The following is a 24,787-nucleotide window of genomic DNA, read 5'->3' on the forward strand; positions in this document are numbered from 1 at the left end:
CAGGTGCATGGGCAGAAGGCAGTATGGGAGGATCCAGTGGAGTGGGTGAGGGGGACTCTACCATGGCCCAACGCACAGCAGGACCAGTCCAGGCTCTTTCACCTACCTCCCCCCAGCATAGGTCCACTCAATGAGGAGAAGAAGCCCCCCAAAGATACACCTCCACCCAGCACACTGGAGTCAGATCCATTGGTAAGAGTGAAGGTTTCTGTTGAGATGGGGGACTAGTTCAGGGCAGAGAGGATGCGTGGTAGGCATGCAGGTCAGATGTCTATCGACAGAAAATGAATTGGGAAATATTTAGATTATAGACCAAGAGGATATATTTTTTCAAATACTCCACTGAGGTTTTGCACAGGTAAAATAAAATAAAAGCTACGCAGTTAATTTTTTCTAGACATTAACACTTAACATGCATCAATATAATAATGCATCAGATCTTATTTAGCAGCACTTAATGCAAAACAGATGAACTGCAGCTGGGCTCATTTGCATCCACAATCTTAATACTCTGCTAGGTTGAAAAATGTAGTGTTGACAGGTAACAGACACTCAAATGTGATTATTTACTTGTTTCTTGTTGTCGGGGATCGTTGTTTGGACCACACAACAAATTTGAAGATGTCGCTTGGGCTCTAGAAAATTATGATGGGCAGTTCACTATTTTCTCCCATTTCATAAGCCAAACAATTATCTCAATAATCATAGAAATGTTTGTCGAGTTAAGATCCTTAGTTGCCATTTCAAGAAATAGTACATACTGTGTATGCCAAGCTAAATCTAACCCTGTAAAACCAAACATTTCTCTCTGTCTTTCCCTGCTACCCAGATGGCCATGCTGCTGAAGCTCCAGGAGTCGGCCAACTACATAGAGTCTCCAGAGCGGGAAGGGTGTCTGGATCCCACTCTGCAGGCTACACTTTGAGAATAACATCCGACTGTCAGTCAATCTACGGACTCTTTATTTGAGACTGACACAGCGGGTGCAGTCCCAATGAGACTTCAAAGACTCAATAATTAACTTAACTGTGTGCTCAGTGAGCAGCTACAGAGCTAAATGTAAAGGATATATGGGGAGAGTGATTATGGAGGAAGGATTTGCTCTACCCTGCTATCAGATAGCTGCTTTCATAAGAAGCTGTGATGATCATGTCAGGGAAAGACGTCGACTTGTCTCTTCTCTGCCCTCAATTTGTTCCAGATGGGTTGTTGTTAAATCTGCAAGTGCATGGTAACCGGAATAGTATGATGCAAAATATTACCTATAATCCCATTGATCAAAGCCCATTGTTTTCTTTTGTTTTCCTCTTGGCTGCCACAACTTTCGCCACAAACTATTGGTGCTTCATTTCATAAAGAAATTAACCTCAGACGTAACTCTGATTCCCTCTAAAGTGAGTTCATCACTTGACGTCAGCCAAAAATGCACTTTATTTTCTACTTGTGGTAATTGGACTTTAGGAGGCTGTGTCAGTCACTGTGTCTAGTGGGAATCATGCAGTTCATTAGTAATTCCTCTAGATGGCAGCATCTACTCCTGCCTCAGTGCTCTCCTGGTGTTCTGACTTATCAAAGGTGCTCAGCAGAGCATAACACACTTTAGAACAGAGCTATGAAAATGGCCTTGAATGTTTTTCTTCTCTTCAGTTCACCCACTGTGTCATTCATGACTTGAATATCAGAACAACGAAGCTGTAAGAGTAGCATGCGTGGGTGAATAATGAATGGAAATCAATGAATCGGTTTTAGGATCAGTCTGTCAGGAAAATATCTTAATCGGTGGACTCGGTAGCCACTGGTTTCCACAGAAACTGACATTGACCCTTCTAAACATACTGTATTGTAATCTGCCCAGACGGCCTAACATTTCGGGCTATGCTTGCGTATATTCTGTATTTAGATATCGGTTTCAAAACCTAAAACTCTCTTGTGATAGATGAGGATACAGCTTTGAAAATCTTGTTTTTGTAGGATTTTATACTGAGTCATCTTCAGCGATCATCTGTATACAGCAGCTATCACCCATGTATACCTATGCCATTATCGATAGCAGCAGGAAACACTTCTGTCTTCGCTGTCTTAATCATTACTCATTCACGGAAGTGGAAAACATCAGTAAAAAAAGAACTGCCATTAAGTGATAATGATCTGTACAAAAAAAAGCATCTCCTTCCTCGTTGCATTTGCTCCTTCTCGCGCATTGTTTTAAGAGTATCTGTAAAAGTAAGGGCTGGGGGATAAGAAAGGTTGAAATTTATTTTTAAGTGGCTTCCTCCTATTCCTTTCCTTCATTTGTTTGCACATAATATATGTACGCGTACTAGATTACAGAGAGTATTTATTGCTCACACCTTGACTGTCCTTGTGATGAAGGAAGAAAGAGAGAAAAGACGTGTAAGAAGAGGAAACTTTTACCCTGAAGTACCTCAGACTGCCATATTCTGTCCAGATGTTCCTCTACTGTCCAAACAGGGTGCTGGTGTTAAGTAGAGACACGATGCCTAAAAGTCTATCTGTGCCTGAAACACAATTGGCCTGAAGCTGCTTTCGAGCTGCTTTAATCTACCACACCTCGATTAGAGGAAACGTCATCACTTCCTCTCACCTACTCTGATGTCACTTTAATGTCATCACCTTGATGCCCAGATTTAGGTGGAGAGTGGGTTATTATTTTTGACCTTTGGCTGGTAGTCATGGCTGTTATAGCTAAGATGTTGAGTTTGCCAGTTAACTCTGCAATAGACCACAATGCGTATCATGGCTGGGCTGCGATTTGACACCATTTTAAATGTAAGTGTGAAAGACTTGACATCTTTGTGGAGTTGCCTGAGAGTTGGAAGCAGTGTAAGAACAGATATTAGCATGGATATGTAATGTAGATGCATGTATCCCTGCTGTGTTCCCATTGGACCTACCACACTTAACCTTACCACGGGAGGGATTTTTATTAACTGGACATCTTCCTCTTTTCATCTTGTTTTTATTAAGAGCAGACATTTGTTTTTATTATGCAAATATTTGTAAAGGTTTCTCTCTCTTTTGTACATGACATCACTATTGTAAACACTGTAAATAGTCAGTGCATCTGCGACAACAATCACTAAAACGTGTAGAGATCTAAGACAAGACATGGCCCCTGTATGCAGAAAACGGGCGTCCTTGGTGGTTTTATTGTCTTCCTCCAGTGGGAAGGCGCACTTGGCTTAAAAGGGGGCCTAATAATGGTTGTATGGCATGTCTCTATAAACACATCAAATCCCATATGTCAAACATTGAGCAATGGACACAATAAAGTCATGCCATTCTTCACATCACTACCTGTCTTGGCTGTGTTTACATTCAGTTATCCACGAGGGGGCGCTAATACTCCTGTATATGATCATTTATTAGGCTCTATCGACAGTTTATTTGGATGTGGTCGTTTTTGTCATTACAAAATGTTATTTGGTATTACTTAAATGTTGATGTAATTGTTTGTACAAGTTAGAAAACGGTGTTAATTAATTATTATTAATATAAACAAGCCCGGGTTGTCACAGGTACTCCAAACATGGATGAGGATGTGGCTGAAATAGGGGGGGTATTAAAGTCAGGGAATGGGTGGAGTTGTCTCCAGGCCCAGCAGCCCTCACCCTATATATATTACTTAAGATCCCTCCTGGCTCTTTCATCCAGAGGACTGGCCGTCTGTCAGCACGATGCCAAGCAAACCTGCACCTATCAAGAAGTCCCCAGCCAAGGCGCCTGAGCCCATCCCGGAGCCTGAACCGGCCCCCGTAGAGGCTCCACCTGCGGATGCTGCACCTGTGGAAGCTGCTCCGACTGAGGCAGCTCCCGCAACCGAGGGAGAAGCAGCCCCAGCAGAGGACACCCCCGCTTCTGAAGGAGGCACCCCAGGTATCCTGGGACTAAGGGCGCCTTGATAACCACGAAAATCTCTCCTGACATGCAGTGCTAACTGTTAAACTACGTTTACTAATCTTAGCTAGATCATGGACAGGTTTGACTTGGAGTAATAACTTACTTGATCTTAGGGACTGCTGCCTTTTAATTAAACGTTACTTGATTTTGGAAGCATTTTATGTTGCCAGTTTATTAGGTACACCAAGCTAAAACTAATTCAAATAAACAAGAGGCTAAATATCAAACACCTGTCAGTAAGAAAAAAAGTATTATCATAGTCAAAGATACACAGTTTTACTGGAAATTGATAAACTTGATGAGTGAACAGTGCAAACACAGGGTGACTACTCCTCAAAACAAATCTTTAGTCCTAGTCTCTGGTCTGATGACTCCAACACACTTACACGTGCAGCAAAAGTGCACACTGTGTGTGTGTGTGTGTGTGTGTGTGTGTGTGTGTGTGTGTGTGTGTTTTACTTGCTCATCATCCGTTGTGTTTACTGATATTTCCATTTGTAAAGTTCAACTTGTGTAAATTTTCCTCTTTGAGTTCTTTGTCTGTTTAACCAACCCATGACGTTTCACTTTGTGGACACGTGATGGTCTTCTGCTGTGTGCAAATGTTTTAGTGTCTCCAACATATGTCAGTTTTGGGTTCATAAATCCGCTCTTGTCACTGTGAATACTGAAGGTTTTGTTCCCACGGCTCCGTTCTGCTGCTTGCTTCAGTGTATCTTGAGAGTGTATCATGATCAAATTAGCTTGAAACTGATTGAATCCCAGCGTGAGTAATATCATAGTGTAAGTCACTAACTGGCTTTCCTAATGGCATTCTAACACTAGCTGCTACTCCCGCTGCTGAAGACGATGCTGCTGCTCCTGCTGCAGATGCTCCCGCAGACGGTAAACATAAACCACCACAGAGACAAAAACATTACTACTCGACCACAAAATACAAACAGTGATGACTGATTTATTGAAAATTTCATTGAAAGAGTGCCATCCACCATGCTTCCCCAGATGTGAGTAATAGTGGATTCTTAACAGAACCTCTTGATATAATTTCCAGTGAAATGATTGGGTAGGTTGGAATGTCACTTTACACAAAAGATGCTCTGGATATTTTTTATCTCTAAAACATTAACTTCCTGCTTGTTTGATGCTAGCTGCTCCAGCAGAAGCTGCTGTCGTTGAAGAGCCGCCAAAGGCCCCGACGCCCCCACCTCCTGCAGGTAACGCCAGCATTTACACTCTGCTGCTAGCTTGGTCCTGCTACACCCAATCTAGGGTTATGACCAGGACAAAGTGAACACTTTCGTTTTCGTATTAAATTCCTTACTTTTTTTAGAAGCTGGAAGTAGCGAATATTTTATATTTTGGCTTTAATAACGACTGAAACCATCATTTAGATATCAAAATAGCTGCACATCATTTTCCGTCAATCAATTCATCGACTAATCTTTGCAGTTGTACATCAGGTGACGACTCATTATGGAAATGGTTGTGCAGAATTATAACACACATCATTTTACTGGAAACCATTCTGAATTATTGATAAATCGATTGTCCAAGATAATATTCTGCAACTATTTTGATAATAGGTTAGCAAAAATGTCCAAAATGAATTTGTACCACCTTCTCAATTGTGTAGATTGTCTTATAAATGTACAAGACATTTGAAAATGTCCCCTTGGGCTTAAGGAAATTTGTAAAAAAGAAATAGTTTCATCGAGACAATAATCTGCAGATTAATTGATATTGAAAATAATCAGAAGCTTTAGTCCGACACACATGTTGTAGAATGAAGTCTATGTAGGAATTTTCAGTGTCATTTCGGCTTCTCTTACTGTCCACTTCAATCCTTAACTAATCTGCACTGTTCAGTCCCCACCAGCGCTCCTCTGGACGTATCTGTGGACGATGTGACCGACTCCAGCCTCACCATTAAATGGAACACGCCAGAGACCATCAGAGACTCGGGCCTGGACGGATACACCATCGAGTACTGCAAGGATGGAAGTAAGTCTGTGTGTGTGTGTGCGTATGTATGCGAGGCTGCACCTGTCCCCAGAGCGTCAGAGGGCAGATGGACTCATAGCTGTGTCCAGGCCGTATACGGCAGGAAGCATTTAACCGGCTGTCAATGTACTGTATCTCCTCACACCACTTTTAGAAGTTCTCGTTTGCTCAGATGACCGCATGCCTTCTGAGGTTTCACCATGGAGGCCGAAGTGTATGGTCAGGTTGTTTGTAAACTTGTCGACAGGCGATAAACCATTTAACATGTCCCCTTAAAGGATGTTTTACACTTTCAAAAGGAAAAAAAGTTGTCAGGGGGAATGTGTGTGTAAAGACACATGTTGCAGCTTTAACAAGCTATTATGACATGTAAGTTAAAACTGCACTGAAAGCTACATACTTTACTAACACAAAAACTGTGTTCCCCTGCAGCAACGGACTGGGTTGTAGCTCAAGAGGAGCTGACCCCAACTAACTGCTACTGCATCAAGAATCTCACAGCCGGTGACCTGCTGCATGTGCGCGTGGTGGCTGTAAACCGCGGTGGCCGCAGTGAACCTGGTACACTTGCTGAGCCCGTGCCCATCCGGGAGATTGGTGGTGAGTAGCAGCCAATGTTTTAAGGGGAAGTCCAAACAGTGTGCACAACTGAGGAACATGTCCATTCCTCTGTCCAAGTCCAAACAAAATGTCCCTGCAAAAGAGTTTTTCACTGATGTAAGGGCAAGTTATGAAATGTCTTGCCTCCAACCTTTTCATCAGGAGCTCGCTGGCAGTTGTGCTGTAACTTATGACCTATGGGGGAAAATGCTCATGTCGCAAGCAGGGAGGAGGAGGAGGTATTGGCTGCCGGGCGGCTAAGATGGACTGCACAGATGTATGTATGCACATAAATCGTACAGGTGCAGACAAGACCTTTCATTAGCTGTAAATCATCCTTACACTTGTCCACACGTCTTCAGTCCTTCAAATTAGAAGGTGAGACACTCGCACATTTTGTACTTCACTAAATAGTTCACTTTTAATTAAATTAACCTTGTTTTTTGCTGGTAGTGCCCTAAAGGACTAAAAGAGATGTGAAGCTAACAATAACGCGTTACACAAACATTAAGAAAAGATAAGTGAACATGGAAATATGTATAATACCAATATACATATGTATATACTTTGTTTTAGACGGTTGGATTTTTTACGACAGGTTGCACATTAATTGACAGTTACAATGTTAAACTGCAGGATCATTTGCAGTTGAAATACATATTTGGAACATAAAGTATCTCCTCGTATTCAGGACCATATAGGTTCAAACATGGGTCCTGCAGTGGTTAACTGTCTGGCACGTAAATGGCTTCTGCTGCATCCGTCTTTGAGATGATTTAATGGAAGACTGAGTCAGGCAAAGGAAAACGTTTAGCTAATGAGCCATCTGGCAGCCATATTTTTTACTGACTTCAACGCTGTCAGTGTGACCTCACTGTCACTTTCTCACTTAAATTTATGGCGGTGGCTCTCTAGCTGTTCTGTCGTCTGGCACGAGTATCACTTAATGTCTTGCAATGAATAAACACTCTATAATATAACATGTCTTCATTATGCTCTCTTCAAATTCACTTCAAAGTCACTTTTATGTGATTAGAAATATTAGCCACTATTCCTCTGACACTGGTTTATGTTAGAAAGTGCAGCAAATGGCTTAAAAATGCCCTTCAATTACCAAAGTGACACTATCAGCCTCTTCTTTGCTTCATTAAACTGACGTTTGTTTCGTTACCAAAGCTGTGAATTTCCATCACTGCTCACACCGAGTCACATTGACGTAGTGCAGACCTGAGCTGACATGTCCCAGTTATCCACTCTCAGAAGGGCAGCTTAATGTCTCTGAGTGTATTTCCTGGTCGGGCTTCAGACTGCAGCGAACAAACAGGAAACAAGTAAGTGGAGTAATGCAGTCATGCCACAAGAACCGCTGGTCAACTGAGGAGAGTGACACATGAGCCTAATTGATGGATTCTGGGTGGCTTGCTCAGGGGTAAATTCAGCTGTCCTGACCAATCACTCATCTACATACAAGCTTCTAATAAAGACACACTGTCCGGCATATACTGAAAGCCCCCCACAAAGACACTTTATCCAGAGGCAAAGACAGATTATGAATTGTTTGCAGGAGGACTTGCTGGCTGCTGTAATGCCAGCAACACTTCTGGGCATTGCTGGGAAGGCTGCTGATTAGCAGGGATTACTGTTTGAGCCAAATCTGGAGGCAGACCTGAACCTCATGGGGATGGTTGGTTCCAGGGTTCCATATCTCAGCCTCTGCAGCAATGATATAGTGACAAATGTAAGGACGAAGAGGATGAGACACATTGGGCAAGAAAGCTGGTTAAAAGTGGAGCAAAATAACAGAAGGTCGGTGGGGAGTTAAATGAGAGGACATTTTGAGTGGAGAAGGAGAAACAGAGTCTGCTGCAAGGAGAGAGAGGTGATGGAAGGCAGCAGGTTTGATGTATCCTGTAAGCTCGAAGAGCTTTTCAGACATTTGCTGCTTCTGCAGAAACATGCAAGGTATGCTGTTCCTGATATTTAGCACCCAGCCATCCAACATAGAGGGTTAATTAAATGACTCAAGTCCCAACTGCGGTGCAATTTCATCCATATCATTTTATCCACAGCTCGAGCATACAAGCAGTTATCGCTATTGATTTAGGTGTCTTTAGTTTCCGATCTGTTGTACTTAATGGTTTCTACATGTGATGTTTGACCCCTCCAATTCGTTTTAAAAAAGTGGTGACAGCTTCCTGCTGCTTCTTTGTGCATTACAGGAGGGAACACATGTATGGGGACACATTTATCCAAGTGTCTCATCACCAAAGCTATTTTAAGAGCTGTGGGATGCAGGGTCTTCCTGTTTGGCCTCTCTGCCCAGATACTGTACTTTTCCTCTTTCTTTAGCTAGATTTCCTATGAATGACTACTCGTAGTCATCGATAAGACTGTGACATGGATTTATTTTTGACTTTGATAACCACACAGATGGTGAACTTTTAGTGGAGTGTTGTTTGTTGTTTGAAAGATGAATGGCAAATGTTTTGTTTGTTTAGTATTTTTGCATGTGTATGGTATCTAATATTCTGTTCTTTATACGTCTTTTTGTCTTTGTGTAAGTATGATAAATTGATTATTTTGATTATCGGTGAATTGTTTAATATGGTTATTTAGAATTTCTCAGAGCCCACAGTGATGTCTTCAATAAGCTTTATTTGTCGAATCCAGAAGATATTTAATATATAATTATATGGCAAAGAAAAGCAGCAAATTGTCCTATTTTAAAAGCTCAAACCAGAGAATGTTTGGCATTTTTTCTTGAATGAAACAATAAATCGATTGTCGAAATAGTTGCAGATTAATTTTCTGTTGATTAATCAACTAATTCTTGCAGCTCCCCCTAATAAATTATAATCATCATCCTTTATAAAAGACTGATATGAAAGAAAATATTCATACAAAAAAGTTTAATATCAAAAGTATTAAAATAGAATTTTGTGATAAGTTTGGATCGTTGGTCCGTCTGAACTAACTTGGGTGTTAATTTGAGCTCCTTCAGTCATGTTCTCTTGTCAGCTTGCTGCTGGCCGCTCTATTTAGGTCAGGGGTCTCAAACTCAAGGCCCGCGGGCCGAATCCGGCCCGCCACGTCATTTTATGTGGCCCACGAATCCACCAGCAAAAAAAATAAAAATTTGACTTGATAATAAAAATATCCCTGTAGTCGAAATTATGAGATAGAAAGTCATAACTATGATAGAAAGTCATAATTCTGAGATAGAAAGTCGAAATTATGAGATAGAAAGTCAAAATTATGAGATAGAAAGTCGAAATTCTGAGATAGAAAGTCGAAATTATGAGATAGAAAGTTGAAATTATGAGATAGAAAGTCGAAATTATGAGATATAAAGTCATAACTATGATAGAAAGTCATAATTCTGAGATAGAAAGTCAAAATTCTGAGATAGAAAGTCGAAGTTATGAGATACTTACACACAGTCATAGAAGCAGCTCTTTGGCTGGTTACTGTACACTTGAAATGGAAATGTATTGTGACTACTTTAAACGTGGCTTTAAGACACATGAAATACTTCACGTGGGACCGTGCAAACGCACCCTTGAAAGGATTTTAAGCTTTGAACAAAGTTATTGTAATAACTTGTGTTTGATATTTGTCTTTGCTATTTTCTCTAATAGTTTGATCTTTGATAGAGTAATGTGGGTTTCTTAACCCTAAATTAAAAGGATTTAAGTTATAATAACAGAAATGTGCTTAAATATATTTTTACATTTATATAACTGCATGTACAATATTGTTACACTTGAATAAACAATAATCAAATGCAGAGACAGTTATTTGCCAATATGTTAGGAGTACATTTACAACCGGCCCTTTGAGGGCGACCGGGATGCTGATGTGGGCCAGAGTGAAGATGAGTTTGAGACCCCTGATTTAGGTCTTGTTGACCTGTCCTTTTGAGCATACTGTACATAACCCCACTTTGAAGATACAAATGGTAAGTTTGTACACTGCTGGCTGCTGGTAATGCTAGAAAACGTTGTCAAGTGGGGGATTTGTTCACGAAGGTCTCCAGGTTATGTCCGTATAAAAAAAATAGCCAAGATAGAAGATAAACACGGCTGACTTTAATTCTTGTTTTTCAGAGCGTCCCAGGGTCCGCATTCCCCGCAATCTCAAATCCTGCTATGTCAAGCAGGTTGGAGATCAGATCAACCTGGCCATCCCCTTTCATGTAAGCTGCACGTATACTCAGTCTGTATAGTTCATGAATAAAATGTGCAGTTGGCACAGACGACTTTACAGTCATCACGCTTCACCTTGCATCTTCTCATCTCTTGTCTCTCCTTTTTGCAACTCGTCAGGGAAAGCCCAAACCTGTGGTGTCCTGGCGTAAGGACGGTCAGCTTGTGGATACAAGGGTCAACATCAGGAACAGTGACAAGGACACCATCATATTTATCCGCCACGCTCAGAGGGAGGACTCTGGTGTTTATGAGATTAGCGTTAAGGTGGACAGCTTTGAGGACAAAGCCACCATCACCCTTCAAATTGTGGGTGAGTCGCACGTGCTTATGTTTACACACCAGTAACACACATGGATCCATATGTTTGTGTGCGACAGGTGTGAATGTGGACTTATTTCAGACCTATCTGTTGAATCGGCTCAGCTGGTTGTGCAGCTGGCTTGTTGACTTGTAGGTTCTGAGGCTCGTGACTTGCTCCAGCAGAAATTCTAATCACTAGCCAGCATGCATCACACCTCTAACAATGATGACCGTTGACCCTGCTGTCAGCTGCTACTGTTAAAATGTGTGGCCTCATGTTAGAGGCATTACCATACAAAGCTCACTTTTGATCCTGGGCGCAGACACCGTTTGTGCCGTGAGGAAAACACTGGTCATGCTTTTAATCCTTTATAAATACTTACAGTAATGTGTCTCCTCAGACCGGCCTGGCAGTCCTGCCAATGTGAAGCTGTTGGACACCTGGGACTTCAACGCTGCTCTTGAATGGACCCCTCCCAAGGATAATGGCAACACAGAGATCACTGGATACACCATCCAGAAGGCCGACAGGAAGACCGGGGTATGGCAGATGTATACTAGGCCAATCACATTGTCAGAGTGATTTGCAGTGTTTTTAAACTTGTTGTATTCACTCTGAACAACATCTACGGACATCTGAAAATTGGAAACACAAGTACTACATGCCGACCAATTAGAGGTCTTGTAGTTTCCACGTGGGATCTCATGTCTCTCGTGTCAGCTATGGCATAGCTTCTGAGCCAATTTAGAATATTGTATTTGTATATTAGTGATGTCACTTCATTGACTGGGAATACTGGGAATAATTACACTTACACTTAATTTACATACAAACTTTGAGTTTAGACTCTGACATGGATCTTCTTTGATCTAAACGCTGTATTTGAACATCAAACTCTCCCCAACGCCTTTCTCCCAGTTACAATATAGATAAAATCTTCTCTAATCAGATGGTCTGGATGAGATTGCCATGTCTCTATTTTCTTGGGATTTACTAAAGAGTCTATCAAAATACCAATACGTCTTTTTAAAGTTGTGACTCATGGTTCTGGAGGCAAACTGGCAGAGATGTGAGTGGATACCACTGCCAGGGAACATTGAACACATTTAACAACTACCAGAACAGAACCTACAAGGCTACATTTGTAGGCGAGGACATACGTACATATTACTAACACTCTATCGCTTTCTAGATAGTTTTCTATTCGTCTGTTGTGTCTCCACCGACAGGAATGGTTCTCGGTGCTGGTGCACCACCACAGGCTCACTGCCACCATCACAGACCTCATCATGGGCAACTCGTACTCCTTCAGAGTGTTCGCTGAGAACCAAGTGGGCATCAGTGAGATGAGCGCTGTCACCAAGGGGGTGGCCACCATCCATAAGACAGGTGATCTTCTTGATTAATTCCTTAATTCTTCTAAGGTCAATGTGTTTATTATGATGGAGCGTTTATTGGCAGTGCTGCTCTACAAGTGTGTACTACTTATACTTTAATGAGCTGCATGAAGTGTATGAAAGTCTTGAATGTGTTTATAAAGCTAGGACTTGAGGAGTGGAAATGGCTTTGGCACTGCTTCAATCTTAAATGGGTAGCTCTCTTGGCTAGTGCTCAGCTACTGAAATCATTTTAAAGAGGCTTTGACAGCATTAAGACAGCTGGCAGGGCAAATGTTTCTCTTTGTGTGTGTGTGTGTGTGTGTGTGTGTGTGTGTGTGTGTGTGTGTGTGTGTGTGTGTGTGTGCGCGCGTTCGTGTGTGTTTATACAGTATGCCTACCTTCTCGCTCTGTCCCTTTTCATTCTTGACACAACTGTTGTCATTTCTCATGTGAACAGCCAAATGCAACACTATCACACTAACACTATGAAAGCTTCCTAAGAGAGACCGACTGAAAATGTGTGCCGTTGTGCCCGTATTTAAATGTCTCCCACACTTCGGTGAAGGCCGGCCTCACTCCTTCAAATGTGAACAATGAATGAAAGATTACTGGGCAGATATTGTGATGTCAGAATTATGAATGAAAGGGATTTTGACAGCGTGGGAAGTGACGGAGTAGATTGTAGTGAGAAAATAGAAAGAATTCCCAACAGAAAGAAAGGGAGAGGGAAAGTGAAAGATCTTTTTCTGTGAACTTTCACCAAACTGCCACTTGTAGCCACAGTCGACGCTGTGCAGCAAAAGTTACATAATTTCAGACACAATTAACTGTCCTGTGCTGTCAATATTTTTCTATCCCTTGAATAAGTACAGACACGTATTGTAAGAAGAAGAAGAAGTTCTGCATGAGATCTTGTTCCATGTGTCCACAGGTATTGTCTACAAGCCTCCCGAGTACCCGGAGCGTGACTTCAGCGAGGCACCCAGGTTCACAACACCCCTCACTAACCGCACTGCCACTGTGGGATACACCACCAAGCTGCTGTGCTCTGTCCGTGGATGCCCCAAGGTCAGACACTCTTAGCTATACACTTTATATAATAATAATAATAAAAAAAATATATAACTATACAACTGTTCATACACACACTGCACTTAGCATAGAAGTGTGTCATGCCCATCACCCTGTTTTCAGGTTTGTGCTCATGTTTTCACCACCTATGATATATATCTTATCGGTGTATTGTGTCCAGAATCACAATAGTGTTCCTATTATGCCTACCTTTTATTTTCCTAAGGGCCCTTGATAAATCATTTAAGGGTGTGATACACTGCTTCAAATAAGGTATTAATGTCACTGCTATAAACATCCACTGTTGAAGTGGGGCAGGGCTTGCACTGGAATGTCTCTGTGAAGTTTCAGTATGTCTCTCACTATGCTGGTCGACTGCTGCTCTGGTTAAACATATCTTTACAGTTGTCTGGCTGACGCAGACGGCTTAGGTGGCAGGCCGTGGTGGAAATGCAGCTGATTATGCGTCCTAGCTGTCCTTGACTAGTCGGCAAGGACAGCAGCGGTTGAACAGTCTGCACATGCCAGTGTATTGGAGACAAATCAAACAGGAGCTAATGTAGGACTCAAGTGAAGAGGGACTAGTACCAGTAGATATAGGGCAATTCCCAGAACAATTCCTCTATCTCTTGCTTTTTGTTGATCTCTTTCTCTCTTCATAACTCTTATAAATTAAATTATTTCACACTGGGCATTTGTGTTGGAGCATGTGTGTATTTATGGGCTCTGGCTGAGAGTCCAGAGTCATTGAGGACTGCTGAGTGAGGTCCAGCATAAAAGCCTTCAGTGTGATAAGTTGTCCTGCTGTGTCTGATAAAGAGCTGTCACATACAGTGGCAGAGACTACATGGGTAGCTGTTAGAGAGGAATAGCGAGATAAGCAGGGAAGGCAAAGAAGAGACAATGATAAGAAGTGTAGTCTGCTGTCCTGTCATGGCTAAGTGGAGACGAGGCTTCAACAGAAGGTGCTATTTTTGCCAGCAGCAAAGTTATCGGTGTGACTGGGTATCCCTGTAAGATCCCCACACATAGATGCCCAAAGACAGAAATGGGATGGGACAGGAAAGAGAGAAAGGAAGGGCAATGGAGATGGGGAAGATTTAATAGATTACATTAGTTTACACTTTACAGTGTTTGCCCAGTTAAAGTTAAAGTTCAACTTTCAAATCAAATCCTTTCAGATGTTAGACCCTGCACCTACACATCCTGGTGCTTGCATAACAATATCAAACATGCAAAATCATTTTACAGAAGTCAGTTAAATTATTATTAATCTGTGGATCTAGAAACAGTTTCTAGTTGTTATTTCATCAGAGAATAACATACATACATGTTTGACCTTCTTTACCATCTATGGTCAAATGCCAGTTCACAAACTTTCTAAAATAGAAGAAAGATCTATTTAGAAAACTTGACGAAAGCAGCGACACAGAACTAAATCTGTTTCATACATCGGTGATGAAGTGTTGTTCAAACCCTTCTGAAATGACTCAGCTGAGCTGAAATCCAATAACCAGAGTCACCTTCAAGAAGCCGGACCATAGGGAAATCCATGCAGGGAGAGTGTCACTGAAGCCCAGAGCAGCACATACCTGAGTCTTGTATTACTCCCATTCTACCCAACTGTCACACTCAGCACAGACTGTCTGAGTTTACAGGAGGACAAGCAATTTGGATGTCCAATGCGACAAAGACTGAAAGTCAATGTTGTAATGGTAAATAGATATCACTTTAGAGACCACAGCTCAAAAAGAAAGAGGTGTGCCAGAAGCTAAAACTGTTCAATGACACCAATAGTCAGAACTCAGAGCTTTAAAAATGCTTGTTTTGTAAATTTCTGAAGTTAATACTTAAATGATATACTTGATAAAATTCTCATGAAATGTGCCATGTCATATTTTACACCTTTGCACTGGAAAGTGACCCTGAAAATCAAAAGTTCACTCTATATCACTGCTGATGTTTTAAAAAATCAGCTCAGCTGCCAATATGGATTTTGGAGTGGCACTTCGACGAAACAGGGAAGGTATATTTGAGGTATACTGTTGTTTTATAAATGTCTCCCCTTGTCCTCTCAGCCTACGATCGAGTGGTTGAAGAATCAAGTGTTCATTGGAAAAGACCCCAAGTTTCGTCAGATCTCTACCCAGGGCATTTGCTCTTTGGAGATCCGTAAGCCCGGCTCCTTCGACGGCGGTGTGTACACCTGCAGAGCCAAGAACCAGCAGGGAGAGGCCATGGTCTCCTGCAAGCTGCAGGTCAAACGTACGTATCTAAAGGCAAACAGAGGATAAAGTTTTGTGCTAAATATGAATCTAAAACTAACAGCTCGGTAGCTTTGCATAAGGATTGGAGGCACGTTCAAAGTTCACCAATTGACAAGTTGTTGTTTTTTAATCTGTACAGATTAAAATTCTGATTTTTGAAAGATTCTGTTTACTTTGGACAGAGTCAGGTGGATTGTTTCCCACCGTTTAAAGTATGTATGCTAAGCTAAGCTAAATAGCTGTTGACTGTTGCTTGATATTTACCTTACAGACAGAAAAGTGCAGTGGTATTGATTTTTTCATGAACTCTTATCATGAAAACAAATAAGCTGCTTTTACCAAAATGTCAAACTAATCATTTACATTTGGGACATTTGGAGAACCTGTTATTGGTCCCAGTTGATAATTCCAGCTTTCATGTCTACACATTTGAACTAATAATGTTCCAGAACTTTATTCCATTAAAACAACATATTTAAACAGTATATTCCTCTCCTGACAGAGGTTATTCTTCCAGAGGCTGGCAAGGAGAAGGGCAAATAAACCAACACCCAACGCCAGAGGTAAGAAACAGAGAGACATATCCACTGCTGTGCAAGACAGCCTGAGATTGTTCAACATGTCACCAGTGGAAGCACATTTCATTGCTATATATCTTTCTCCATTGTCTCATGAACAAAATATCCATCAATGTGTTGCTACTAACACTAACACTGCGTATTACTGCTTTGACACATGTATAAGATACTGACACAGTTGTTTGAGATACAGATTGGCACACTGGCAATACTCTTATGCCTGCTGACCAGCCATGCATTGCAGTGTTCTTAAACTCATAGCATCACATTAAAACCAATAACAGCTCATTTGTCCTTCCCTCTTGCCCTCCTCTTGCCTTGTCATCTGTGCAGCCCACGTCTGCTCCCTCCTCATCCCTGCTTTTGGATGTGGTAATGTGGCAAAGATTAATGTCAGTCAAATAGAAATACCAAATTTGCTGTTTTTACAGCGTTAACGTTTCTATTTATACCCTCACTATTAGGCAGACGCATTTGAGTTTGGGTATTGGCACTTTCATATAAGCTTTTCAAATGCCCAAGTGGTGTAGCCTTTCACGGAGAGCCAGGATTTAATCACAGTGTAATTTCAACTGCTGACAAGAGAAGCCTCATTAAAGCATTTTTAAAAATAAGTGAAGTGACGAGAGAAGGTGGCAAGATTTTAAAAAAGAAGGGACAAAGAGATGGAGACATTTAAGCTGGGAAGAATGATTAGAGAGATTAATATGTTGTTGGTAAAGGGATGTACCGAATAGTTAAAGGTTGTAAAAGATTTAGAGGGAATGATAATGGTTTTATCTTACTGTGAAAGACTTACCACTGCTTCTTTTTACGGCACTGTGAAACACAATCCCTTTCATCCCTGCTGTACATTCAAAATATTTGAGCGAGGGGCCAATTCGATTCTTTAATACCTTTTTAGATTGCAGGTCTCTCATATAGCTCCCTTCCCCTCCTAAACTTCTTTCTCCTCCCACTTACTGACTACCTTCTTAGCATAAACTGCTCTTGACTAGAATCTGTGTTGGCCTTCACTGCATTAAAACAGTAGACAGTTAGCTTTGTCAGCATGTTCGCTATGGTTTGTACTGTTAACGCTATTAGCACCGTAACCGTTAGTATGTCGAGAGCTGTTGAGAGGCAGTCGAAATGCTCCCAATCTCGTATTATGCACCTTTTAAAGAATGTAAACATGTTTTCGCAGAAACCCAAAATACAAGTATGAACCTGAATATGAACATATGCCCCCTTTAAGAATTTGCTCTCAGGTGTACTCTTAGAAAATGATTGTGGTGTCATTTTGTACTTAAAGGAATGCTTCACCAATTACTCAGCCCGTTACCTCGAACTCTTGAAGAAAACTCTTGGTTTTTCTCGCATGCCTCCACGGTGAAGGAAGAATAAAAAGATAAAAAATCATGAATGTGGGCCGTGTCTAACAACACCAAAGCTATATTAAAACATTTGTTTACAAACTCACACAATTCGCACAGTATAATCCAAGTCTCATGTATCCAGTTGTATGCTCAGTACTTCCAGAACACATGCAACTCTGCTTAAACCTTACTATTTGAGAAACTCACACGGACGAGTAGCTCGCCTGCTCAGTGTGAGACTGTTGTTATGGACGTTATATTTTATAGTAAGGGTTTAGCAAATTTGGGGAAATACTGAGCAGACAACTGGATAAATTAGACATTGATTATTCTGCACTAGCTGTGTGAGAGTTTGTATACAGATGTTGTATACATGCAAGAAAAACTAAGTTTTCTTCAAGAATTCAAGGTAATTGATATACAAACGGTCATTTTGTAAGTGAAGCCTTGAACCTTGAATATAGGGCCTAGATTTGTCATCTTAGTTGTTTGACTTACAGCAACTAAACAGGATGCTTGATATGCTACATGCACACAACAAAGCTGACCTTCAGTAGGGTCAGGGACAAGTGTGTGTTCACACTATACAGCAAATGGGGTCACATTCCTGCCTGCCTGAGTGTGGCTCAAGTGATCCCATCTTAATGCATCCTCAATGTGCTCAGATGCATTCATGCCTGTATTTACAGCTGTCCACTTGTGATCACATTACTAGAGATGCATTTTCATGCCAAGTGTAAACTGCGCCGTATAGATGACATAATCATGCTGGTGAGTTTTTTTGGATGCTGTCCCATAAGGCACAGTGATGTCAAAGCGTCACTTCACAGCTTCTGAAAGTTACTCCAGATGATTTGACACAAAGCCAAACTCCTCACGTTACCACAAGTCAACAGCCAGAGTGGAGGGCTTTGAGAAGAAGAGAGAATTGGCTAAGAGGGCAGAAACCGAGCCAGCTACTCTTTGATGGAAAATTATCTCTATCTCTCTCGCTCTCTCTCGTGCGCACATAAAAAAACCTCAAACAAATCCACACTCTCTCACAGCATATTCATGGCTGAAGTGATTCTCATCACCACATGACCTCATTTGTCTCTCCTATCTTGTCCAGTGTTTGAAGAGGTGAGGGTCTGTGCAGCAGTGTGTACATAATGAAGAAAGGGAAAGAACAACAAACCAACATCCCCATATCTATTTCCATCCTGACTCACCCACTCCTCCCAGTACGCAGGGAAAACCCACACCTCCCAACCCATCCGTCTGTTAAATGTTGTATGTTATTTAAGTTGGTGACATGTATGTAAGGATATATTTACAATGTTTTCTTTCTGCCTGTGTCCATATGCTGTTTGTTACAGTATATACTCAATAAAACAGTGAAGCCTTGGACATGCTATTACAATGACTGTATGGATGTTTAATAAAAAATGGTATTTTATTACATGTTATGTGGATTTTTACACACATTTTAAACATTGCTACACATAGTTTTAGGATAGATCAAATGTTTATGTTGGGTTTAGATGCAAGTTTTTGTCATTATAGAATACAAGCAGACTGATCTGTTGCGCTCTGGCTTTAAGGAGATTGCAAGTTGTCATTGTGATTACAAACAAATGTTATTCAGCCAGGCAGATAGTTTTGGATTCATCAATAAGATATCTGTCTCTTAGATATTTGTGAGTGGAATTTGTGTTTGTTTTGCTCAAATCATTGACAAATAACATAAGAAAATAAACAGAAACACAAGTGTCATTCTACCAAAAAAATAATACAGGTGGTAGAATGTGTTAGATATCTTTAAACCTCTGTACATATTATACCAAAACTATCTGCATGACTAAATACCACCAGTGTTCCGTGGTGTTTGTGCAATTTGGGTGAACGGATCCTTTAATGAATACTCATCACCACCCTTAGGCTTGAAAGGTGGTTCTTAAATGTGTCCAGCTTGCTCTTTCACAATAGATGGCAGCTACAATCAGCTTTGATTCTTCTTTATAAATCCCTTATTCTGTCCATTTGGCTGTTGATGCCAGTTCAACATGGTGTGTCCTTACCTGCCAGTTTTCCGCCCGTGGATTTGTCCCACGCGGGGTGTCCTGGGTCAGAGGCGGGACCGTAAATAATCAGATTTTCTGTGTTATACTGACACCTTATGGTGAGAATTGTGAGACAAAACCAGTGACAGAGACGCAGAGTGGCGTTTCTTTATGACACATTCCGGCTCAACCTTACAGGAAGTCATACTTTATTACAGAGGGCATGAAAACGTCAGCACTTACTTTCTTCTGAAGTAATCACTCTTGATCACTGATGATTTTGATGACAATATGCATAAACATTTCGATTTTAAAATGTTTATGTGTAAAGGTGATTCAGTAGGAATAATGTTCATTCTATTTGCATGTCGAGAGCAAATTTGAGCTGCAGACAAAAGGATGTCGCTGTGACGGTTGAGGTCAGTAAACTGGTTACACGGAAGTGTAAAAACAAAAGATCAGTGTCTTTCGATCATGTTCCCCATAACACTTCACACACCCACAGGGTAAAACAGGTCAACTCTGAGACTGCACGAAGAAAAAATAGTAACTCATAGTTTAACAAGGTGTTTTGTTTTCGGTTCTGCTTGTTTTTATTTTAGTCTCGGATGAAAATAAAAATGATCAGTTTACCGACTTAAATTTGAGATAATCTCGATTTAACCTCTTTCTTGCCTTATTTCACTAGCCCAAATGTGTTGCTGTTACAATATAGTTCTGTATACTAGTGTTGCTGGAGTTTTTACCTTTTGATATTCTTTTGGTAGGCTATTCAACACAATTGCAAGTCTTTTCAACACATTATCGCTCTTGCACGTTGTTTCATTTCCCTAAAACCTCCCTGTCACTGTTCAGCAACAATCCAAAATTTAAAGTCATATCGAGAACACAAACATCTGAATGTGGTTGACCGACACATTTCCTGTTGCTTCACGAGAAAGAAAAGCAGATGTCAGAGACAGGAAAGCTGCTGTCCTGAGGTGAGCTTAGAAATAAAGTTGGCACGCACGCCCATCTAGTGTGAAGTCTATTTCCTTTACTGAACTTCACTACACAGCAGATAAATGACTCAACTCGGCAGCACAGCCTCTACATGTGCAGGTCAATGAAAAATGTGGCTTCTCAAGGTCTTCAGTGTGATATGTAAGTTATACAAATAATATTTCCAGTTACATTTGAATGCGATTCCCACTGAACATTATTGTAATTTGTTTTGACAGATTTCACTGCCTGTGCAGCTCAAGATCCCTATGATGGTAAGAAACATGTTTGACACACTGACAAAACATTACAATGTTTTTATGTCATTAAAAATATCTCACATCTTCTTGTAAAAAAATATTTAAAATATTAGAATTTAGTGCATTATCCTGTTCTGATTGTAAATTAAATGACCCATTGTAAAAATGTTGATTACCTTACTGAGGCAGATAAAAACAAAAGGTACAAAAGGAAGTAAAGCATGAGGAGAAGTTACTTTATGGAACATGAAGTACTTTGTTGTCAGGAGTCAGGCATTTCCTACATTTGGACACCTATGAGTACAAGTTCATGTTTCAGTTTTCTGTAGTTCCAACTTTATGCTTTACACGGTTATGTTTTCTGAACTCTATCGTCCATCTAATGTCCCTGTTCTTGTGTCATGTTACTGTCAGGTAATCGTGTTATTTTTGTGCATGCCTTTTGTCACTTTTTTTTGTAGGATGACAGTGTGGTATATTTTAATCTATATGTCAACTTGATTTAAATGATATGATTTTTAATTTAATTGGGTTTGAGTGTCCTTTTGTAGGTTTCATACAGGACCGCAGCAAATCATTTCGGGCTGCATTAATGGTTGTTTTCATTATTAATTAATTTGCAGATTATATTTTTTTGCTGATTGATTGTCCCAGTTAATGGATTGATTGTTTTGTATTTAAAATGTAAATGTAATGTTATTTCCCTCAACTGAAGGGGATGTACTCAAATTTCTTGTCGACCAACTGCCCAAACCCAAAGGTGTTCCTGATTCCAATGAACCTAAATGTGCATGCTATTTCAGCAATATGTTATTTCTGAATGATATAACCAATCATATTTTTTAATACACTTCCAGAGCCTCCTGTACCATCTCTGCAGCTACAGTCAGAGTGGTCCGACGTGTTCCCTTCTGAGAAAGTGGAGTTAAGTTGTAGTGTCACTGGCAGCTCTGACTGGACCTTCACCTGGTACAGAAATACCCAACAACTACAAGAGCCAGATCCAAATGTGTCTTTGTCTCCAGAGGGATCAAAGCTTACAATCACAGCAGCAACACAGACACATTCTGGAAGTTATTCCTGTGAAGCTCATCACAAAACAAAGAGTGTTACCACTAAAAGTAGTAATTCAGTCAAACTCACAGTTTATGGTAAGTTTCATCACCCATATTTGAGCTGAATTTCAAGACAGCATGTAATATAAGATAATTAAAATGGTACATTTTTCTTTCTCCTTTCTGATTAGCAAACAAGCCCAAACCCACTTTGACCCGAAGTTCAAACTTTGACAAGATGTTCCCTGGAGAGCCTGTCACCTTCACATGCAAGGTTGATGTGGCCTCTGGATGGGTTTATCTTTGGTACCATAAGGGAACAGATGAAATTCCAGCTCATAATAATAATACTTATACCATAGCATCGATAGATCATCCTAACAGTGGACAATACCACTGCAAAGCCAAGAGAGGCAAAGACCCCTTCTACACAGAGGAGAGTGACACAACAGTTCTGCAGGTCTCTGGTAAGTTTACCTGAGAACTGTGTCATCACTTTGCCACCAATTAAACCGCTTCATTAATTCCTATATACATGAGCATTTATGCACACGTCTACAGTACATTCATCTGTGAAAGCGAAAGTTTAAATAACTAATGATGCACTAAACTTGTCTGTTTTCCTGTCTGCCATTCTTTTCTGATGCAGTAAGTAATTTTAATTGGGTTTTATCTTAAATTCCTTCCAAGATATTTAAGATTTCTTTGGTTCATGGCTTTTCAGACCCACCCAAACCATCTCTGGAACTGCTGAGTTCCTGGCCAGATGTGTTTGAAAATGAAACGGTGGAGTTCAGATGTGAAGTCCACAGCACTGACTGGACGTTCACCTGGTACAGAAATCAAAAAGAGCTCAAGGAGGAGCTCATGGAGGACATGTACCTGGAGGAAGACGACTCATTGCTCAACGTCACCGTGGTCACTCAAGCCTATGAAGGAGGCTATGCCTGCAAAGCTCACCTGAAATCAAGGGGAGTCAGCTCTGGATTCAGCAACACAGTCAATGTCATACTTTATGGTGAGCTTTCATTAACTTTACATTATTTCAGCTTTCTTAAAGAAATGGTTTGGGAAACAAGATAATTAGCTTTTTTGCACATTGATACCGTTCTCATGTCTGTATGCTAAATTTGAAGATACCACTAACAGCCAGTTAGCTTAGCACAGCCTTGCTCTGCCCCAAAGCTAACAAAACCTGCCTACTAGCACCTCACAAAACCCAAACTGTAAATGTGTTGTGAACTGCCTTTCTGTTTTAGAAAACGTACCAAAACCAACGATGAACAAGGTTCCTGGTTTTAACCCGATGTATGTTGGAGAAACCGTGAACTTAAATTGCAACGTAGATGTGTCGTCTGGCTGGAAGTATCAGTGGTACAAAGATGGAATTGAGCTCCGTCCCATCAACGAAACCAACAGCATCCATCTTGCTCTTTCTGATCAGGGGAGATACTGGTGCAAGGCCACCAGAGGGGAAATAATATCAACAGACTTCAGTGAAGAAATACAACAAGATGTACTTGGTAGGTAAAGACAGCAGAGTCATATTATTTAAAGCATTGTGTTTAATACAATGTGCAATTGTTTGTTGTAAATATGTAAAATTCTTTCACTAAAGGCTTACAAACTCCCAGGCTGCTGTTGAATTTAGCAAAACATTTTGAGAGCATCCTGCTTCTATTATTTTGTGCATTTTCTGTTGAAACAGGATGTTGTGGTGTAGCATGATGCAGGGAGGGAAGACTCAGAAGTATGTATATATATATATATATACATGCAGTGGAATATCACTTTCGGAGAGAAATGATGATTTATGTAAGGGGCGGATTGTTGGCTAACACATTAATATACCACCATTAAGAACTACTCCTTTTTAAAAGTTCACTCATGCCACCATTTTGTTCACTAACCTGCTGATTATGAGCTCAGTCCAGAGTTGTGTATTTTAAGGCATTTTTGTTTTGCAAATGTTAAGAGACTGGTCCATGCTTCCCTCATGTTAATACTTGATTAAGTCGGTGCTTTTTGTAATTTCTTATCTAATCCATGTGAATATTGTGGTTTGAGTCAACATCATTAACATCAATGTATCTTGGATGCTAAGGTGGGCTGGCCTGTCTTCACACATTGAAGTTTTAATAATCGAATTTGATTTTTGATCGACAAGGCCTGCTGGTATGTCACATGATTTAGTTGTTCAGTCATTTCTCATGAGACAAATTCAGTGAGGCTCTGTCTAAAAAAATAGGTTATCTAAATAAGGTTATCTCTAAGGATATGAAAAGTGGCTGATGTGTCTCTCTCTCTCTTTAGAAATTCCCATTCCATCTTTGAACCTGATCACATCGTGGTTCCATGTGTTCCCCACTGAGAGTGTGAAGTTAAGCTGTGGGATGGACGGCAGCCTGAACTGGATTTACACGTGGTACAAACACAGACAGGTAGTCCAAGCGGATAATGTTGTGTCTTTTGACTCAAATGGAGCTACTCTTTCCATCCGCTCTGCTTCAGCTAAACATGTAGGACAATATAACTGCAAGGGACACCTGAACGACAGGTCTGTTGGAAGCAACTTTAGTTCTGGACTTACTCTCAATGTATATGGTGAGTTTTCTTTTTTACATTTTACATAAAAATACTTATTTTGGCAGCGAATTTAAAATAAAATGAGTTTTCTTCATTTTAGTTACACATTTTCGGGGATGAGGGCAGGGGGTTGGGGATAAATATCTGTTACGTTGCAATGCAATGGCATGTTTTCTTAC

General features: G+C 40.6%; 3 protein-coding genes across 14 annotated transcripts in view; all 3 read left to right on the forward strand.

Moving 5' to 3' along the window:
* nav1a (neuron navigator 1a) overlaps nt 1-3,314 on the forward strand; it is an 81,216-nt gene extending 77,902 nt beyond the window's left edge. For all 11 annotated transcript variants that reach the window (XM_031844435.1, XM_031844434.1, XM_031844436.1 and 8 more), the window contains 2 exons: nt 4-192; nt 830-3,314. In XM_031844435.1, coding sequence (XP_031700295.1) covers nt 4-192; nt 830-925 — 285 coding nt within the window. In that variant the 3' untranslated portion in view covers nt 926-3,314. The remainder of the gene's footprint in view (nt 1-3; nt 193-829) is intronic.
* Nucleotides 3,315-3,402: 88 nt separating this feature from the next.
* mybpha (myosin binding protein Ha) lies at nt 3,403-19,107 on the forward strand. Of its 2 annotated transcripts, XM_031844463.1 has the most exons (13): nt 3,403-3,897; nt 4,747-4,806; nt 5,070-5,135; nt 5,788-5,922; nt 6,355-6,522; nt 10,629-10,717; nt 10,848-11,040; nt 11,432-11,571; nt 12,261-12,420; nt 13,342-13,478; nt 15,560-15,746; nt 16,251-16,311; nt 18,796-19,107. In XM_031844463.1, exons 1-12 carry the CDS (start codon nt 3,699-3,701, stop codon nt 16,289-16,291), a joined length of 1,575 nt encoding a protein of 524 aa, XP_031700323.1. In that variant the 5' UTR covers nt 3,403-3,698; the 3' UTR covers nt 16,292-16,311; nt 18,796-19,107. The 2 variants fall into 2 exon arrangements, with proteins under 2 accessions (XP_031700323.1, XP_031700322.1); XM_031844462.1 differs by lacking the exon at nt 4,747-4,806.
* An 849-nt stretch (nt 19,108-19,956) lies between these two features.
* LOC116381924 (titin) overlaps nt 19,957-24,787 on the forward strand; it is a 9,436-nt gene continuing 4,605 nt past the window's right edge. Inside the window, exons 1-7 of the mRNA XM_031844453.1 lie at nt 19,957-20,869; nt 20,947-20,982; nt 21,825-22,118; nt 22,214-22,489; nt 22,747-23,040; nt 23,282-23,545; nt 24,336-24,631. Of these exons, the coding sequence (XP_031700313.1) occupies nt 20,839-20,869; nt 20,947-20,982; nt 21,825-22,118; nt 22,214-22,489; nt 22,747-23,040; nt 23,282-23,545; nt 24,336-24,631 (1,491 nt within the window). The 5' untranslated portion in view covers nt 19,957-20,838. The remainder of the gene's footprint in view (nt 20,870-20,946; nt 20,983-21,824; nt 22,119-22,213; nt 22,490-22,746; nt 23,041-23,281; nt 23,546-24,335; nt 24,632-24,787) is intronic.

The sequence above is a fragment of the Anarrhichthys ocellatus genome, unplaced genomic scaffold, assembly GCF_004355925.1.
Source record: "Anarrhichthys ocellatus isolate YVR2014 unplaced genomic scaffold, GSC_Weel_1.0 scaffold5, whole genome shotgun sequence".
Classification (NCBI taxonomy): domain Eukaryota; kingdom Metazoa; phylum Chordata; class Actinopteri; order Perciformes; family Anarhichadidae; genus Anarrhichthys; species Anarrhichthys ocellatus.

Bases quoted from the DNA above. Each gene is read 5' to 3' on its own strand.
- mybpha (XM_031844463.1), top strand. From the start codon at position 3,699: ATGCCAAGCAAACCTGCACCTATCAAGAAGTCCCCAGCCAAGGCGCCT. The intron at 5,923-6,354 runs GTAAGTCTGTGT...GTTCCCCTGCAG, and splicing joins CGAGTACTGCAAGGATGGAA to CAACGGACTGGGTTGTAGCT. The intron at 6,523-10,628 runs GTGAGTAGCAGC...CTTGTTTTTCAG, and splicing joins GCCCATCCGGGAGATTGGTG to AGCGTCCCAGGGTCCGCATT.